The 18,996-nt window shown below is 57.7% G+C and overlaps 1 protein-coding gene across 1 annotated transcript in view; it reads right to left on the reverse strand.

The window, feature by feature from the left end:
• GPSM1 (G-protein signaling modulator 1) overlaps window positions 1–18,996 on the reverse strand; it is an 85,753-nt gene that overhangs the window by 48,378 nt on the left and 18,379 nt on the right. The window contains exons 3-9 of the mRNA XM_019510312.1: window positions 18,560–18,695; window positions 17,786–17,928; window positions 15,361–15,484; window positions 13,958–14,073; window positions 12,584–12,739; window positions 10,313–10,421; window positions 5,286–5,412 (exon numbers count right to left, since the gene is read on the reverse strand). Coding sequence (XP_019365857.1) covers window positions 5,286–5,412; window positions 10,313–10,421; window positions 12,584–12,739; window positions 13,958–14,073; window positions 15,361–15,484; window positions 17,786–17,928; window positions 18,560–18,695 — 911 coding nt within the window. The remainder of the gene's footprint in view (window positions 1–5,285; window positions 5,413–10,312; window positions 10,422–12,583; window positions 12,740–13,957; window positions 14,074–15,360; window positions 15,485–17,785; window positions 17,929–18,559; window positions 18,696–18,996) is intronic.

Raw genomic sequence — 18,996 nt, forward strand, 5'->3', positions numbered from 1 at the left:
GGCGGGGAGGGGGCAGCACTCCCCTACCACCCTGCTGCAGGGGGGGGCACTTAGCTGCTGGGCAGGCCGCTGCCATCAGCAGGCACATTCAGGGCAGCACACAGCTGGTGCAAAAGCAGCATCAGCTCCAAGTCAGCATTTGCTAAGGAGACGTGCCAGGACTCCTCCGAGCTGGCTGCCATCTCTCTCATGTCTCTGCTTTCTTAATGCCACTGAGCCTCTTCCCCCCAGCCGTCCTCCCAGCTGGCAGCTCCCCCAGAGCCAGGCCAATTTCCCCTGGGAGAAGACAGCCAAGAAGCGCCTGGGCGTGCAAGGGCTCCAGGGCGCTGCTCTGTTTCGTGTGCGTGAATGCATGCACGCAGGAAGCATGGCCCAGCCGTGGGGGTACTAGCTCAGAGGCCAGGCGCTCACAGGCTCTGGTTTGGCACTCAAACTGGAGCCCCTCGGTCATTCCCCTTCGGTCTGCAAGGGAGATCCAATTCATACGGCCCCCGACAGTTAATGCCCAGGAAGTGCCACACGCCGTCTCGGACGCAACCACGCAGCCCAGGTAAGCACAGCCTAGAAGAAGCGTCTGCAGCAGGCAGGCTGGTGCCAGCCTTTCCCTGCCCTGCGAGCTCTCAGCCAGCGCACGCCACCCCCACCTCCGCTCGCTCCCGGGAGCGGCGAGGACATATTTGGCTGTGCATGCTCGGGGCGCCTGGCCCGCATCCCAGCGCAGGACAATGCTTTCCATTGTGGGTCGCACACAGCAGCTCCTTATTTGCTCAGCAGGTTCCCTTCGTTCTCACCAGCAACAAATCCTTCCCGGAGCAGGGCACAAGGCTGAGCTCTGGGGCTTCCTAAGGGACCCTGCAGCTGGGGGATAAAAGCACCTCTGAGTCTGAAGGCACCAGAGAAGGGAGTCATTAGCCAGCCCAGTTATCTCAACTGCATGCAGGAGAGTCGCACGCAGCCTGGTTCCCCCCCTGGACATACAGGGGCTTTGACAGCTCCACGTCACAGGGAACCCATGCAACAGGCTAGCGTGCCTCGTCCACTGGATCCTAGTGCAGCAGGATCCTAGCAAGATCCTTCTCCACTGGATCCCATCCTAGCCAGGTGGTAGGCAGGAGGGGGAAGCGACAAGGAGGCTCGGCCGTAGGAGCCTGGACACGAGCTACTGCAGCGCGCGGGAGGCTTGTCCAGGAGAAGCCTGCACAGATCTGAGGGACGTGGGAGCCTCCATCCTGTTACGTGTGACGTCAGGCAGAAGGCAGGGAAGAGATGCACCTTACAGACTAATTAAATCACAGCTTGCATAAGCCCGAGCTCCCTTCCTCACGTGCTGGGGATGGATGGAGCAAGCTAGCAAACGGAGTAAGGTGAAGGCAGAAAACAGGGAAGGGAGGGGACAGCGCTGGCAAACAAATAACACGCTCATAGGGACAAGGGGACACGAGAGCTAAGGCAGTGGGATAAGAATGAAGCCAGATGCAGATTTTTTGTTTTCTTAATTAATATACGTGTGTTCCAGATCAAATCAGCCAAATCGGGTCCACATCACATCAACGGGGCAGAACTCAATCGTTCCAAAAACCGTGTCGACTGAGCAGGCAGAACTCAACCGCTCTAAACACCATGTACGGCGCTACAACCAGCGAGCATCCTCCATCCCAGCCCCTCACCCGGGGACTTCAGATGCTCCCAAATCTGCTGGCAGGCATCCTATGTGCAGGCCCAAGCCTGGAGGTCCTGGGATTTAGATGCCCCCACTTGATCTTAGCCCACAAGAGGCCGAGACATTTGATCTGAGCCGAAAGTGATGCTTGCTCCAAGTTGGGGGTCTTCAAACAGAGGCTGGATAATCACCTAGCCAGGGTCATAGGATCCCAGCACTCATTCCTGCCATGGCAGGGGGTCGGACTCGATGATCTGCTCAGGTCCCTTCTGACCCGACCTACTACGAAAGCAAGAAAGGCCAAGATGCAGCAGACTGAGCACCAGGGGATCAATGTCCCACGTCTGTCTCTGCTACCGCCCCACCGTGCGACCTCAGGCAAGTCGCTCGGTTTCTCTGCGTCTCAGTTTCCCCATCCACAAACGCAAGGGGACTCCAACCCTTGGCAAAGGCTCTGAGGCCGACAGCAGGGAAGCGCGCGGTGCTGCTCGCTGGGCTGGAACAAGCCCAAGGCCCTTGTGCTGAGAGTCCCGTGAGAACGGCTTCTCTGGCCGCGCTTCCCCTTTCCCGTCGCTCACTGATCTCGGAGGGCGCGGGCGTGCGGGGCGAGGCACATCGAGCCCACCCAGCTCCTCCTCGAGCCGTGACGGGGATACGTTCCCGTTCTGCGAGAGGGCAGAGCGAGCAATGCACCGGTCTCGGCTGGCCCTACACCCCCTCTGGGACGAGGCTGGGGAGACGCGCTGCAGAAGCCTGCTTCGCACACCCGGCTGCTCAGGAGAGCGGACACAGCCCTTCCTTCGCTCTGCTTTGGGAGCGCCCCCATCCCCCATCGCCGCCCCGGCACGTTTCTCTTTGTTGCTCCAAGCTCAGCGCGTTCCTCCTCCGTGACAAGGTCGTCGCTTTCACAAGACTTCAGCAGAGTCGCCCCGCTCCCGTGGCCTCCAGCTTCGTCTCCCAGCGGCCCCGTGCTCGCGGAGTATCAATTAGATCACAAAGAGCCCAGATCAGATCAGATCAAAGCCTCCCCCCCCGATGCTATGCCAGGCCCGACGAGTAGAAGCAAAAAACAACCAGCAGGACGGGCTGGTGTTTTGCACCGAGCGTCTATCCACTGAGGCTGACGTGCACGATGCACGCAAGGGGCCTGGAAGTCGCATCCCTCTGCATCGCGCGGGGATGTTTCTAGCGCTGCTCGCCCACAGCCCCCCGCTGGCTTCAGCATCCAGATAAATCGGCAGCTGTGAAATAACCGTAACCAGGAGCAGGGCGGAGAAGAGGAAAGGGCAGAGGGTTTGATTTACCGACACCCGACGGCAGGTCTCTCTCTCACCTGCTTCCGCTTGCAGAGCCAGCTGCTCCCCCACTGCTATCCATAATAAATAGCAATGCTTGTATTATTTAATAGGCATGTCAGAGGGTCCCAAAGTGCCCTGGAACCACTAAATGAGCCTGAGCAAGCCCCCGAGAGCAGGGTCATTAGTAACCTCCTCCATGCACCAATTGCACGTGGAAGCAGGGGGGTGCTCTAAGAGCCAAGGAGAGAACCCAGGGTCCTGGCTACGATCCCTGCACTTGCAGTACAAGGCAATCCTTCCTCTCCTCCGACACCCGTACCGCTACTCCGGCGCGCGCACGTACGCAGGAAGCCCAAACAGAGCGCAGTTGTGCGTAGCGCAATCATCATTTACTCTACCAGCTCTGGGCATTACCTTGCAGGGAAAGGTTACTCTTCCCCAGCTTTAACACACATTAACTGGCCTCGTTTTAAAGAGGTTTCTACAGCTGCCTATACATAGCCACATTTACCAACACCGACAAACCCCCACAGTGGAACGGAGCTGTGCAAAACTCATGCGCCTGAAGACAAGAAGCAGAGGGTGGGTGAAGAAACTGCCAGCTCTCATCTGGTCTGGGGCTCGAGGGCATGCCTTGAACCCAGGCTGGGTTTGCTGATCTTTCATCTGAAATGCAGCTAGGTCTGGGGTGGAACCTGACCACAGCTGTTTAGCAAACCCATGAGCAAAACTCCCCGTGGAGCTTGGAAAGGAAGCAACATGCAGTGCCGTATATCCCCATACAATGCCGTATACAGCTGCAACTATCTTCCTACGCTGGGGCACAGGGCTCACAACTGGGTGAGACGACATGGCTTTATTCTCACAGTGAAGCTTGCTTGGTCTCAGATAACCAGAGACCCCCTCGGAGCCTCCTTGCCACGTTTCACCCAGGCTCCAGCATCACTGACCTGTGCCACAGCCACCTCCACGTCACGGGACAAGAGTGGGCATTGACCTCCCCTCCCGGGCACATCTGGGGAGCCTGGGGCAAGCCCCTCTGAGCATGCCAGGCCATGCTGTGCTAGGGAAGTGTCCGCCGGTCATCTCAGGCCTGGCTCTCCCTCCCTGGGAGCAAGGCTCCGTCACCCGGCTCTGGAGAACACACTGTGCTTGTGCGGAGAACAAGCCTGGCCTTGGCAGCCCGATCGATGGCACCACTGATGAATGAGGTCATTATAACCCGTAAAAGCCTTGCACCAGCAGTGCCCCCTGGTTCGTGCCACTCCCTCGTTCCCCGGGAACTGGGGACTACGTGGGGCTAGGGGCAGGGCCGAGGGGTCCAGGAGCCGCCTGCCCTTCCCCAGGGCGTGTCTGCAGGGACAACAATTCATCACCATCTCCCCCCAACTCCCTTTGCTCTTGCCAAAAAAAAGTCTCAACCCTCCACACGCTGGCTGATCTTCCAGTGCTTTATGTCTCGGGGTGGGGGCGGTCACTGGATGCTGGGACGTGAAAGAAGACTCCTCCTGGGCCTTGCAAAGGGCATTGAGGCAGGTCTTTGCTGGCAGCTTCCTCCAGAGGGGAAGCAATGGGTATGAGCATGGTGGGAGGGAAGGTCACATCAGCTCGGGGGGAAGCAAGCGCCAAGCAGAGACGAAGCAGCCGAGCCAGTGTCCAGAGTGACCCCGTCTCCGCTTGCAACCCACATGCCGGCCCGAGGGAAGGAGCTTTTAAGGAGGAGTCAGGAACGGGGCAGCAGCTAATCAATCGGCTGCTGCCACAGCTGGGATGAGGGGCAGCCCCGTGGGCCGAGGCTCTGCCTGGCACTGGGATGGCAGCCGGGCTCCACGTGGCTCCCAGCTCAGCAGCGGCAGCTCTAGATGGGCAGCAGCATTTCAGCTACTGGCTGCACCTTCAAAATCAACACGCTGAGCAAACAGTCCTGCCAGCTTCCCTCCTGGCTCCCTGAGCCACCCACGCAGATGGGTGCACGGTGCCCTGAGCCCAGGCTGCCAACAGAGCGAAAACAAGGACGCAGGCCGGCGAGGCACATCCGTGCCAATAAAGCCACGTTGAACCGGGGCACGCTTGCAGGACGCTGCCGTGGCTTGGAGTTAGCAGCTGAGCAGCATCCGATTTTGGAGGGGGCTGGCTGCAGCACCTGCCTCAGAGCAAGGGAGCCCAGACCCCCCAGCCAGCCACGGAGATTGTCTCAAGGCATAATGTTAACCACAGCCCCCCAGACAAGCGTGCCTGATCCTCAGCCAGAGGCTGTGCAGGCCCCCGCGGCACAGCGGGGAGCTCTTGCTAGCCGAGGCCATGCCGGGAGGCGAGGCAAGCCTTACCTTGTGCTTCATAGCCAGTGTAGTGGCGGGAGCAGTCTCCATCCTCGTCGCCCAGCACCATGCCGAGGGCGGCCTTCAGCTGGGCCATGTTCATGCGAGCTGTCAGCTCCCCGTTCCAGTCCCCGATCTGCAGAGCAAAGGCAACAGGGTGCAATGAAAAGCACTGCAGCATCCCAATGAAAGGGGTTTCCAGCCCCACAGCAGGAGCTGAGTGAGGGGTAGGGTCTCTCCTCCCCGCCAGGCAGCTCGGCCACCTGTCATCATCGCTGCGTTCCCCCAGGCCCCATGCGGTGCGTGGCCTGGCACACGGGGCGCTGGAAAGGAGGGGTCAGCATGCTAACCGCAGCCCTGCGGCCGATGTGGGGATGACTTTTGGACTTGACAAGCCGACCCACTCTTTGCCATCTTGCCTACGGGCACCGCAGCTCTCCGGGACGGAGGTGGGATCTCATTTCTGCACCAAAGCAGCACATGGACTAGCCTGTGAGGCACTACCACCATCACAGCAATGGTCAGGGGCTCAGTCCCCCCTTTAGTCCGGCACAGGAGGCACTGTTTCTGCACAGCACCTCACACAACTGAGGAAGGCATCAAGGATGGAGAGATGCTGCAGCGCTGGGGGCCAGGATTAGCGTCTGCAGCAGCCACATGGCACAGCTCTGTCCCGAGCCGGCTCCAAGCAAGCGCGGGATGTGGACCCCTCGGAGGTCTCTCTTCCCAGCGCTGCCAAACGTGCGTCACCTGCACCTGCCAACTCGCTCCCTAAGAGCCCAGTGTCCCCGACGTGGGGACCTGCCTCCCCTCGGGCTGCAGAACAGGCTGGGGAGGAAAAGCCTGGGACTGGCAAAGGGCCCTGACAATCCCAGCCCCCTTGCTCGAAAATTGCCATAGTTACTGAGCACCAGGCGGCCGCTCAACGAACAGCTGAACAGACCGTGCATCTGTGTCACAGCCAGGGCGTGCGCGCACAGCTCCAGCAATTAAGCAGGGTTGGGATGCGCCAGAATGATTCCTGCCTGGCCCCGTGCCCCGCGTCCGCCATCCTCCCCGACGATGATGATGATATCCAGCAGCACATCCGCCAGGAACAGGACCTGCTCCGACAACCGCGCCGAGCTGGGCGCTCCTGGCTGGACGCTGCCCGCCAGGCGGGGGTCCAGAGCTGCTCCTTTGGGACATGTCACGCCTGTTCCTTATGCAAAGGACAGACGCTATGAAAAGTCCTGGCTTCCCACAGAAACGAGACACAGGTACACCAGCCAGAACCACAGTTTGGCCGAGGGACAGATTTATAGCCATGCCAGGGGGGTTTCGGGGGGACTCATGTCTCCCCTAGACGTTTCTGCAGCCTGCCCTGAGAAAGCCCTAGATGCTGCTCTCTGTCCCCTGAGAAAGAAGAGTCCTGCCAGCAGCTACGTGACAAGTGCCACGCATTTGTCCAAAGCTGCTGGTGTTCCCTAAATGCTCTTCAGTGCAGGTGAGGTCCCCGCTGCAGCAATACGGTGTCATCTTTGCATCAAGACAGATTACTCGGTGGCAAACCCTAACGTGCCTAGGCATGTGCGATTTCTGTGCAACTCGTCCAGTCAATACGGACCCAGGGGTCAGTTCAGGGGATGAAATCTTCCAGGGGGATTGTGTTATTTTGACGAAGACAGCGATCTTGTAAAAGCAAGCCCTTTCCTGCAGTGAAACAGCCTCCGACCGGTTTCCAGCAAAGGTTTGCCAAGCGCATGTGAACTGCGCCACCCCAGTGAGCCCCGCTGCCCTTCTGCGCTCCCACCCCAAGCTCTGAGTGGTCCAGGTAAGACCCCCCCTGGGTACGCAGGGGAACAGGCTATGTCTCAGCCTCAAACCTTTATAGAAAATAGCGGTCTGTCTTGGAAGGAGAGACCTTGGCCGTCCCGTAGGAGAGGCATGACCTCCTTGTTAAATGCCTGGCTTTGTGGTTCGCTGAGATAGCCTCCAGGGTCTGAGCCATCTTAAAAACAACATCATCAATCCCCGCGTTATCTGTGACAAGATGCTGAATGCCACCGACGGCAGGGAGATCAGACAGCTCCCAGGCAGGCGACAATCCTCCGCCAATTAATCTAGGCGGCTGCTGACACGCTCTCAGCGGACCGACTGAGCTCTGGACAGGCCCCAAGTCCTTCAGACACTCGATTAAAGGCTTCGCCGACTGCCACCAGTTTTAGGGTTTCTTAGAGGACCAGGTCCCCTCAGACGGAGGCGTTCTGCTGAGAGACAGCACCGAGACGCAGCAAAATCTGCTCGGAGAGGCTTACGCGCTGGCCTCTCCTCGGGCTGAGCTTGGCCTGCTTTCTTTGGGGTCCCAACCCCCTGGGGAGCCGTGGCTTTGCCCCCCTCTCAAGGCGATCTCCAGTCTAGGGGACGAGGACTGCCTGTTTTCACGCCCGAAGTGGAGGGCACAGCCCAGGGGACAGGACTTCTCCTGCCTTGGCCCCTGGCACAGCTGCATGGAGCTGGTCATTTGCCAAGGGGCTGTGCTGCCTCTCGCGACAGGCCCAGGACAGGACTCAAGGCAGCGCTGCGCTCACCATTGTGCTACGGGGCAGGGAGCAGGAAAGCAGGTGGCAGGGCAGGTTGATTGATCTGGACCCCATCAACCAAAAACCATGCATGGGGCTGCATCACCCTCAGCTCTGTGCTTCCTGCTCCCGGCCACCTCCTCCACCTGGGCACAGACCCACAACCCCGAATCCCGACCCCGGGCCTGCACGACCGCAGCTTCTGCTCCAACAAAACCCCTTCATCTCCCGGACGCTGCCCTCAACTTCCCAGCTAGTGGCACGAGAGGCAGAGGGCAGAGGCAGGGGTCTCAGGGGCAGCAGCATGTGCCAGGCTCTCTTTGGCCATGACCAGACCAAGCTGTGTCCGAAACCAGCCGATCCCTACAGAAGATCCTATGCAGCAGTGGCTCACGCTAGGAACAAATCCCGGCCCTACAGAGAGGGGTTCTCAACACCGCTCCCGATTTAACAGCGTGGTGGGGGGGAGATGATCAGCCACCTGCCATGAGTAACCCGCTCCCGACGCCACCCTGTAATCAGCCTCATCCACCCTAATGTGAGCAGCATTGTGAATCCCCAAAAGGCTTCCCCTCCACCCCCAGCAGCAGCCGGAGCTCCTATTGTTCCCATCTTCCCATCCCCTCTCATCTGCAGTGCCAGCAGCTGAGCCTCCATCTGGCTCTGAGTAATCAGACCCACACTAGCAGGCTCCAAACCGAAAGCCGAGAAGTTAATTTGTCCTACAATGCACGGGGCTGACGAGCAGCTTTTCCTCTGAATGGCTGACAAGTATAATTAAGTGCATAATTGGGCTGGCATGTTAGCCCTTCCCCAAGACTTAGCCACGCTAATAGATGAGGGCAAGAGAATGCACTAAGCGCTTACAAATGGTGGTTTCCATTACAGTGCTTTAAAAGGGCAGTTTCCTTGTGGGGGATATTAAAGAGGCCAGGGCTAATTTCCTTATAACAAACCGTAAAGGTCCGCTCCAAAGCGTGCTGGCTATCTCTCTGGCTGAGCTACCTGAAAAGCCTCAGGTCTTGTGTAGATTAGACAAGTCGCATGCACGTCACCAAGCCTATTATTAGCGTCAATCCGGTTTCATTAGTGCAAAGCCCAAATGCGGAGAGGCTGCAAGCAGCACAACCCTCGATGATGCTGATTTGGATGAAATCGGGACCATTACATCCCTATACAAAGGGTTTAACCCTGGCTGTGTACATCTTCATGGGGGGTTCACGCTGATGTTGCTAGATGTAGGAAAAAAGCAAAGGCATTGCAAGACCCTCGGCAGCCCCCGTCTCAGGCCACAAGCCAATTCAGATGCAGGGCAAAGAGGCTGAAACTCCACTGCCATCATCTGTTCAGTCTGCCCAGGTCTGAAGGGGACCAGTGTTTTTAGCCGAGGAAAAAGCTTCGGCCACGTTCTGGGGCTGGCACTGGGTCAGCAGCCGTTTCTTGCTGCTGGTTTTCTTTCAAGCCTCAAGAAGCAGCTTCTACAAGTGCAGAGCTGCACTCAAGCCATGTGAGCGAAGCCTTTTTCTGGCCTTTCCATGTTGTTCAGAGACAAGGAAGACTTTGTTAAATTTGGCTTAGAAAAGCAAAGTCAAAGCCTGGCCTGCCTGTTGCCCCACTCCGCTGGATTTCTGCCCTAAACCCTGGCCGCAAGTCTCAGCAGAACTGGCTTCTGAGGGGCTCCCCAGGACTTTCAGACCAGAAAAGCCTTTTTGGGATGGGGGGAATGATTTGGGCCCATCTACCAACAAGCACCAAGACAAGTGGCTGAAACAGGGCAGAAAATTCCTAAATATCCCTGGTTCTAGACCATGAATCGATCCACTACAGCAGGAAGGGGAGAGCTCCCCACCTCCCCCTGCAACCTGCTCTTTCTCCTAACGATGCCTTGGGAAGCTGCCGGCAGCAAGCAAAGCAGCAGCTCAAGCTCACTTATAACATCTGACCATGTAGGAGCAGGAGGGTGAAGCCAGCAGTGAATCTTTCAGGCCCTCGGACCTATGAGATGGCACCAGCCCCGAGTCAAGCATTCACTGTTCTCAGCCAAAAAAATCACCGACCCCGACTGCCCCCCGCTCCAGTTGCTGGTGTTTTACTAGGAGGCTGGGCCCATGTGTTTCTAGGAGGACAAGACCCATCAATGCAGAGCAGCTTAGAGATGCCCCTCTTGTCTCTCTGTCCCAGCAATCACCGCCCAGGCATCAGGCTGAGAGCATCCCAGGGCTGAGCTATCCAGTTACAGTGAATACGAGATGAAGATTGAGACATAGCCTGCGGGTCCCCCAGGAAGGAGAGATTTTCCAGCTTTCCTCTGCAAATCCTAAAGATAGCCTTTCAACAACACACATGATGGATGCTTTCAGTACCAATAACTGCCAGAAAAAGGGCAACTCCAGCAGCGGAGCCGATTGGCATAATAAATGGCTTCCTCCCAGCCAGGAGGTCTAGCTGCCTCCGATCTGCGCTGGCTCATCTTACCTCTTGGGATATTGCAAGATGTTTCTGTGCAAAGTGCAGGGCTTGCTCGTGGTTCCCCAGGGAGATGTAGGCATTTCCGAGACTCCAGCAGGCTCTTCCTTCTCCCACTCTGCAAAACAGAAAACCAGCATCCAGAACGGCTCAGCAGAAGAAAGCCACCAACACTTTCGGGGCCTTTCTGGCCTCTAGGGTCACCCCTGACAGCAGCTCAAGGGCAGAAACCCCTCTTCCCCCCTCACCGGCTTCCCAAGGAGCAAGGTTCAACTTTGCCAGAGCCTTGCTCTCATCTCAGTGCTGCATTTGGAGGGCAAGTTCTCACTTAGTCTGCTCTCCAAGCTGCCCCAAAGGCTTCTGGCCAGAGACACCCGACGTTTCCTTGCCCTCCAAGCCAGGGTAAGCAGTCCTGGGAAGCAGGGGGGTGGGAAACCAGCACTGAGAGGCACATGCAGCAGGGAGGCAGGTAGCTAGGTGCTGAACCAGGTTGCGGGGCATCCACAGGCCACTGGAGCCTACCTAGTCTCAGTTAAGCCTCCCCCTGCAAGCAGCCCCTCCGTGCCCCCCAACTGCGGGTGCAGGAATCCTGCATGGCCGGCAATCACTTTGGCTTACCAGCCCTCCCATGAAGCTGCAGGCAGCCCCGCACACTCGTTCTGGGCACATGCCGTGGGTGTATAAGGAACCCCTAAAGCATTTGCTTCAGTGCTGCCAGTTTGCTGGTTTTAACCTGAATGGCTGGGGGTGCTCCCCACACAGTGCCCACCACCTCCTGCAGGCACGACCGTCCCCCTTCATTGCAAAGTGCCAGCCAGCTGCGGGCACCAGCACCCGATGCAAGAGGATTTCTGTTCCTGCCTGGGCAGAGCTTCCATTTTAAGGTCTCTGCTCCATCTAGTGGCAAGAGCTAGAGGATCCCAGAGGCTCATGATCTGCAGGGGGGGCAGTTGTTAGCATTTTCACAACATTATTAGCCCCCAAAGCCCTATCTAGATGCACCTGTGTTGTCCTCCCAGAAGCACAAAGTCGCTCCCGAAGCACAGCTGAGTTTGCCAGCCAGTCTAGGTTTCGGGGACGGATCCCAGCGCCCACCAGGGAAAGGAGTCCCTAACACTGCATCCCGTGCAGTCCTTCCATCACATCTCTAGGGACCACACCACAGCCAGACAGACTGGAGAGATTTCAGCAAGGAAGCCGTCCCCAGCTCACTTTCTCTGTCCCCTCCTTTCCTTCTCACCCAAAACACTCACGCTGCACTACAAACAACTACTCCAGCCAAGAAAATCTGAGTTTTCTCTTCTCCGAAACAGGACTGCAGAGGTAAGAAGAGGGATAAAAACTCACCCACAGGACTCGAGAGCAAAGCACAGAGTCCTGATCTCCCCAGTCGCGGCTCTAACAACTAGCTGAAGAAGCCCAGGTGTCCGCAACCATGTTCAAATGCGGCCCCTGGTTTCAGATGTGCAGCTCAGGCCTGACTTCCAGAAAGGGTCCAGCACCTGCTGTGTCCCTGGCATCACGTGGACCACAAATGTTCAGCCCTGATGAAGGCTGAAAGCGGCTTGGACTGGCCATCCCTGAGACGAGGTGCTTGAACTCACTCCCCACACTGAACAAATGTGCCCAGGCCATCCGACGACAAGAGAGGCCACTAAGCTCTACCCCCCTCTTGGCTGGCTATTTCCTCATCTGTCCTGGGAGTCTCACTTCTTCTAGCCAATTCTCCCTGGCTTCCCTTGCATCTTCTGCCACGTGCTAAGCTGCACTTCCAGCTGCCTGCATCTATCTGAAGTTGAAAGCGGGTCATTTGGGCAGACCCCCAGACTAGCTCAGTTAATGAGATGCAAGAAACTGGGAGCCTGGCATGCAAATATTCAGGCGGATGAATAAAGCTTTGTGCTGGGCAGGGGCAAAACATATAACAGAGGTAGAGGTGATTACGCAGGGAAGAGGGTGCCTGGCCCCAGCTGTGCCAGGTGACACAGCGCGCATCCCCACGCGGCGCTTCTCATCACTTCGGCAGGGATCTTCCAGCAGCATCTCAGAGCTCCTGCTGCATGGGGCTGTTCAGTCCAGCCCCTCTCAGTGGGAGGCTATTTCTGTTCCCCTGCAAGTGCCCAAGACGAGGGCACGGGGATCAGCAGCAGCCACAGCAGAGACAGAGCAATGACTGCAATGAACCTTCTTGAATGTCTCCGCATTGCAGCAGAGGCTCATACTTTTTATGGGCAAGACCCTACGTCCACCACGCTCAAAGTACCAGCCCAAGCCCCTCACCTGTCACCCAGCTCCTGTGCAATCAGCAGGTGCTTTAGATGGTACTCGATGGCTCTCTCGTACTCCTGGAGCAGCGTGTAGGTGTTTCCAAGGCTGTAGCAAGCCTGAGCTTCTACCGCTTGGTCTTTCAATTGCCTGGACAGCTGGAGGGTTTTCCTGCACGAAGACACAGCAGGTTCATGGTGGGCACATCTGCAAGCTGGCAGAAAAGGCTAGAAGGGCCTGCCTTAGGCCAAAAAATGCCCCCTGTAAAAGTTTGCTGATGCCTGTCTTTTTCGCCTCCTCTGTGCCCCTTGGAGAAAGGGGCCCTGCAACTCCGGGGCCCTGGCAGATGTTACAGTTAGGGTACAATTAACCTGTTAATCACTCCATAAATAGTAAACCTGCCACACATCCAGGAAATCAAAATATATTAGTATTTAATTAGTATTAAAATGATATATTACTTATATCAACAATGCAACAAAATAAGAAACCAGCTACAAAAACATTCCACAAAGTACGTGGAACATTTCTGTGGCTGGTTTCCATCGCACCTTAAATCTGTTCAAGTGGCTTTTGGGTTTTAAACCTGTTCCTGAAAGAAGATTATTCCCCTCCCAGAGTGGGCAGCACCACTTTATAATGGAAGAGGCACCCCTGGCACTACAGTCTGGCTTTGGGGCAGCTCTGCTGAGAGGCAAAGCATGGTAGTTTAGTCTCCGATCCAGTCAGTCCTCACTCTCTCTATCAAGACAGTCCCCAGCAAATACTAGTTTCTGGGAGGTAGAAATCAACTGTCAGGAACTGCGGTTACTCCCGGCGAAGGTTAAACCCAAAGGAAGGAGGATGACCTGCTCGTTCCTCCCTCTGTGCTTGTAAACCAGGCACATGCCTGGTTTAAGGCAGGCTCTCATCCCAGTCCCTGCCACAGCCGCTCAGCCCCTTGCATCACCCCGCACTGCTCACCACTGAAACTGCCCATCGCTGCCTATGCCAATCCAGCCTAGATGCAACCCTGACAGCTGCGAGAGTCCGGACCAGCCAGGGAGTCACAGCCCAGTGTGAAATGGCAGGAGTGCTCGGGGCACAAGCTCACCCAGAGGGACCCGTGCATGGAAGGAGCCTTTCTTCCCAGCAGCCCGGAGATGGGAAAGGGGCAGGGAATGGCCAGCAGATGGCAATAGGAGGCATTTCGGAGCCCGCTCCCCATGCGCTCTCCCTGAAGCACACGGCAGCTCTTCACACATGTGTATTTGTGGCTCATACTTGAGCCATGGCGACTGAAGCCTGTGGATTCACTGCGGCAGATTGCAACCTCCCAGCCTGCTGGCTCTGCCCGGGCAGAAAGCCTGGAGCCGGGTCCCTGCTCCCCACAGGCAGCCAGGCACTTACTTGTAGTACTCTGCTGAGATGTCGAACCTACTGAGGAAGATGTGCGCGTTGCCCAGGTTGCTGTACGCTCTCCTCTCGGCCGCCTTGTCCCCAAACTCCTTGGCGATGGCGAGGCGCTGAAACAGTCACACACGGATCCATGAGAACAGGCCCGTCCCCAACCCGCGGCTGCGGCTTCTGCGACGCATGCCCATCAGCACCCTCCCTCTGGGGCCCCGATGCTGCCAGGCTCTGGAGCAGAGACAGCAGGAGGTAGGCACCCCCTCCACGGTTGTGCACAGCACATTAAGTGCTAGGCTGAATCCAGAGCCCAATGCCACCAGTGACCCGATGCACTCAGGCAACTGGTTGCAAAGACCCAGGAGGGCTTGTATCACCTGAATGCACGCCCGCTGCATGAAACCATCGTGGGCTGCCTCTTTCTGCCCAGCTCCCACCAAGCCCAGGCCTCGGTTATGCATTAGCTCGCTTCCACCTTCTCCCATCACTGTCCCCTGCCTCTCAGCTGGTCTCCAGGGCTGGGGGCGGCTTCCCAGGCCCCTCTCCTACAGACCCCAAGCACTGCTGCCCCTGCCTTGGTGCCTGGTGTGCTGCTCTGGGATGGAAGCAGGAAGGGGCATGGTGCCCCTGTTGCTCCCGGGAGGTGGGCTGGGCCCGCTCTGTGCCACGAGATGATCCAGGCTGTTCGAGGCACTGCTGACATCTGCCACCCTCAATAAAAACATTTGCTCCTGCTCAGAAGCCGTCTCAGCTGCTTAATTAAATACATTGTTGGCCTTAATTAAAATTAAGAACAGGGGAGGGTTGCCAGGTCACACACAACGCGCCCAAGGCTTCTGAAGCTGCTCTTTGCAGGAGCAGCTCCGCTCCCAAGCCGAGGACACGCGAGGCTTTCCCAGCAGCTGTGCCAAGCGGCGAGCCCCGTGCCCCTCAGCCGGGCGACGGCCAAGACATCTCTGCTCAGGAAGCCTGGTCCCAGCTACGTCCGCCTTTCGCTCCTTGAGGAACCGCTGTTTTGTGAGCCCCTGGCCCAGCCGGAGAGCCCCCTGCCTGCCCCACCGGGACGAGAGCGGGGCTGGGCAGCAGTCTCCTCCGGCTGAGCACGCCCGCACAGCACAACGTAAAACAGACCAGCCCTGTCCTGTTTTGCTCTCCGCTGGCTTATTTATCACCATGGAGACCTCTGCGCATCTCTCCAGCCCGCACACCGGGCTTTCAGGCTGGGGCTCTCACCATGGAGGTTGTTTCCTGCTCGGGAAAGCTCGTGGCCCTGGGAGCCGGAAAGTCCCCGCACCCCAAATCTTGTCGGTCCCACCAAGGGGACAGCTGCACCCTCCAGGCGCACAGGAGCAAACATCGGCTTGGCCAAGCATCCAGACCCCAGCCCACCAGCCCTCTCCTACCTCTTTGTGGAAAGCGATGGCTTCGCTGAAGTTGCCGAGCAAGTACTGGGTGTTGCCAAGATTGCCGTAGGCACGGCCCTGCGCGGCCCTGTCCCCCAGCTCCTTCACCAGAGACAGGTTTCTCCTGCAGCAAAGCAGAGGGGCACGTCTGGTCACACTCAGCCCAAGAGACGCAGCGTGAAAGCAAAGGGAGTGGGGGCATCTGCTCCTGGCTGGCCTGAGCAAGCCACACATTATCCAAGTCAAGCCCGTGGGTTGCAGGCAGGGGGAGAAAAGCATGCCCCAAGCCAACCTGGCAGCCACCTTCCAGCACACAACAAGGTGAGCGAATCGATTTGGAAATGGCACTGGGCTGCCATGAGACGGGCTGCAATGGCTGAGAACTCAGCACCAAAAGCCCATGGGGACCCTGCATGCCCTGCCCCACACTGGAGGGGAAGGAAAGTCCCCGCTTGTGGGTCCATGACCAGGTCTGACCCCTCCAGGGGCACGCTCCAGTGTGGGCTGGAAGAACAGCTACTTGCAAAGGGAAGAGGCTGAGGGGGGTAGACTTTGCAGCCTGCCTCATGGGTCGACCTATAGCCCCAGCACCACGAGGGAACGCGTGAGCCTGCGTTGGAATAAAACCTCCCAGAAGGACATTTTGTTAATAGAGTTATTTGCAAGCATGCAGCCCCATCTCGTTGCCCAGTGCCTGCAGCCCTGGGGAAAAGCACGCCGGCTGGCGAGACCATGCCCAGCCAGGGAAGCACTCCCCCACCCAGCGTGCAGGGAGCAGTGGAGGACTCAGCAGCACATGCCTCTGGTGCACAAGTCTGGCCCATCTTTGCGTGCGCTGCCTGGCTGTTTGTTCCCACGCAGGTGCCAGCTGGACCCCGAGGTATTTGGCTGCCATGCTAGGGAGCAGGTGAGCATAACAGTCTGCGCGGCATTTGGGGCTCTCTAATCCTCAGCTGCTGAGCAGACCCGACAGGTTCCACCCCCGGAGCAGATGCAGCTCCCCCCTTGCAGCCTTTCTGGGAGAGAGAGAGATGCCAGCCACAGGCACCAACGTGCAAAGCATTGCGTTTGGTCATGCCCTGACTCTGCATGCGTGTGGTAGAGCAGCCGTGAACACACGCAGCTCACGACCACGCACAGCAAAGCTCTTGTGCTGAATGGACAAACTCCGGGGGCTCTGGGATGGGTGCTGACTATCGCTGCATCTGCTGCTGGAGCGTGGCTGGCTCCATTTAAAGCCCGCTGTGGAGCCTTCCCTATGCTAAGACCAAGCTCTACGATGCTCTTGTAGCCCTCCTGCATTTCAGCCACCTTGGACTGTGAGGGAACCAGGCTTATTTAGTCTGGAAGAAAGAAGACTGAGGGAGGACTTAATAGCAGCCTTCAGCTCCCTGCAGGGGGGTTGCAAAGAGGATGGAGCTGGGCTGTTCTCAGTGGGGGCAGATGACAGGACAAGGAGCAATGGGCTCAAGCTGCAGCAAGGAAAGTTGAGGCTGGATATAAGGAAAAACTGTCTCATGAGGAAGGTAGTAAATCACTGGAACAGGTCACCCAGATTGGTGGTGGACTCTGCATCCTTGGAGATTTTTAAGACCCGGGTAGACAAAGCCTTGGCTGGGATGATGGAGCTGGAGCTGGGGCTGGTCCTGCTCGGAGCAGAGAGTTGCACTAGACGTGACCTCCTGAGCTCCCTTCCACCCTCCTTGTGTACGATTCTCTGATGCAGTGGCTGGAAGTGGGGTTTGCAGAGAGATCCTGCCCAGTGAAAGCTAATTCAGCTGGACCTGCATCCCCATCCTGATTTCAGCTCCTCCGGTCTGTGGTAGGGACTCCAGGCAGGACAAAATGGCTCCATGCCTGGAAGTGAGGGCTGCGCACGACTACAGATGCAGAAGGAACAAGGCAGCAGCGTGGTGCTATCCTCACAGAGCCTTATTCGAAAGGGCTCCCTTGAGTCTAAAGAAGATCCACACAGACTGCCCATGCTAGGGAAACTGAGGCAATGGCTGGATCTTTAGAGGTGCCATGTCCTTTCCAGTGGGATGCAAAAGGGCTCGATGCGTCTGCCCACAAGGCTGCGAGCGATTCACCACAGCTCCTCAAACAGCCCTCAAGAAATCTTCATGCCCTGACTCCCACCTTCCTCTCTCCCTCCTCAGCAATGGTAAACCTCCGTAAGAAAGGGTCCAAACCCTAGTCCCGGCCCAGAGGAGGGTATCATCAGCCTGCCCATCCCCACGCCGCTCCCCAGAGGAGTCCGGAGATCAGCACGGAAACGAAGCAATTAGGGTACCTGCCTAACGGAGCCAGAGGCTGGCTGGGTTTGCTCCTGCATGAGCCCAGCCTCAAACACCTGCTGCTGCCGCCAGCTCTGGGCGGTCCCTCCCCTGCCAAGCGAGGAAGGGACGAGCGGGTTGGTACTTACTCGTAATACTCTGAAGCTTTCTGGAGCGTCTCCTTGACTTCCTCAGGCAAGTAGCCTGGGTCTTGGGCCCCGCTCCAAGACAGCTGCTTCCCTTTGGCGTGGTAAACATTGCCAATGTTATACAGCGCTCGGGCTTCCCCCACCTGGAAAGGAAGCACAAATGTTGCAGGGCGACGGATGTTATGCTCCGCAACGCGCCATCTTCCCGCTTTAAGGCAAAGGCAGCAGCCCAAAGCCGGACCACAGCAGCCTCCTCAAGAAGCCCAGCCAGGGAGAGGGGAGGATGCCCAGGGACTGTCCAAAAGGTACGACTGGCAGGCCAAAGAGAGCCCAGGGTGCTGACTGCTATCCCCTGGCAATTCTGCGGGGCTTCTCCCCAGTAGAAATTGAAGCACTTCACAGAGGTGCTCAATACCACTAGCCCCATTTTACAGACGGGGAAACCGAGGCACAGAGAGCCGAGGTGACTTGCCCAAGGTCTTATAGCAGGCAGGGCTAAAACCCACGTCCCTCCCCTCTAGACCTGGGACATGGAGGGAGATGGGGGGCCTCCAGGCTCATCTCTTGGCTGCCTCGTGGTCTTGGTCCAGTTCCTTGGGGAAAAGCAGTGACAGCATCCGCTATCCCACCGTGCTCCTTCCTGACATGCTGCAGCCCTAAACTCGTGTCCCCGCGATACGGTCAGTGACAGGCCTTGCTGGTGAAAAACTGCCAGTCGGACTCAGCCAGACACGCGTGACAGAAGTATTCCCCACCGAACGGTGCCAACTTTACCTTGTCTCCCTGCTCCTGAGATATATCCAGGTGTCTCTGGCAGCACACGACTGCTTCATCAAACTGCCCGAGGATTTTCAATGTGTTCCCGAGGTTGCCGCTGGCCTTGGCCTCTCCGATCCGGTCCCCAATGGTTCTGCAAGAGAAGAGCAATTTTTCCACACACGCTGGAGAGGACCAGCCTTTCCCCAGAGCCTCTCAGCTGGGGCTGGCTGGACGGGGTGCCCACGAGACTCATCAGCTCTTCTCCGAGCTGGTACAACGTGGTACAATGATCACATGCTTTGCAGGGCAGAGGGGGGCATGTCTAGCCGCCCACGCAAGGGACAGCTCCTGTACCGTGTCTGGAGGAATCTGGGCGCCGAAGCTGCACAGCTCGCCTCTGGCCCCGTGCTGGGATATCACCTCTACGCAGAGAGGGGAAGATTTGCGGGCAC

Source organism: Gavialis gangeticus, unplaced genomic scaffold (genome assembly GCF_001723915.1).
Source record: "Gavialis gangeticus isolate Ggan-Ray unplaced genomic scaffold, GavGan_comp1, whole genome shotgun sequence".
NCBI classification, from domain to species: Eukaryota; Metazoa; Chordata; order Crocodylia; family Gavialidae; genus Gavialis; species Gavialis gangeticus.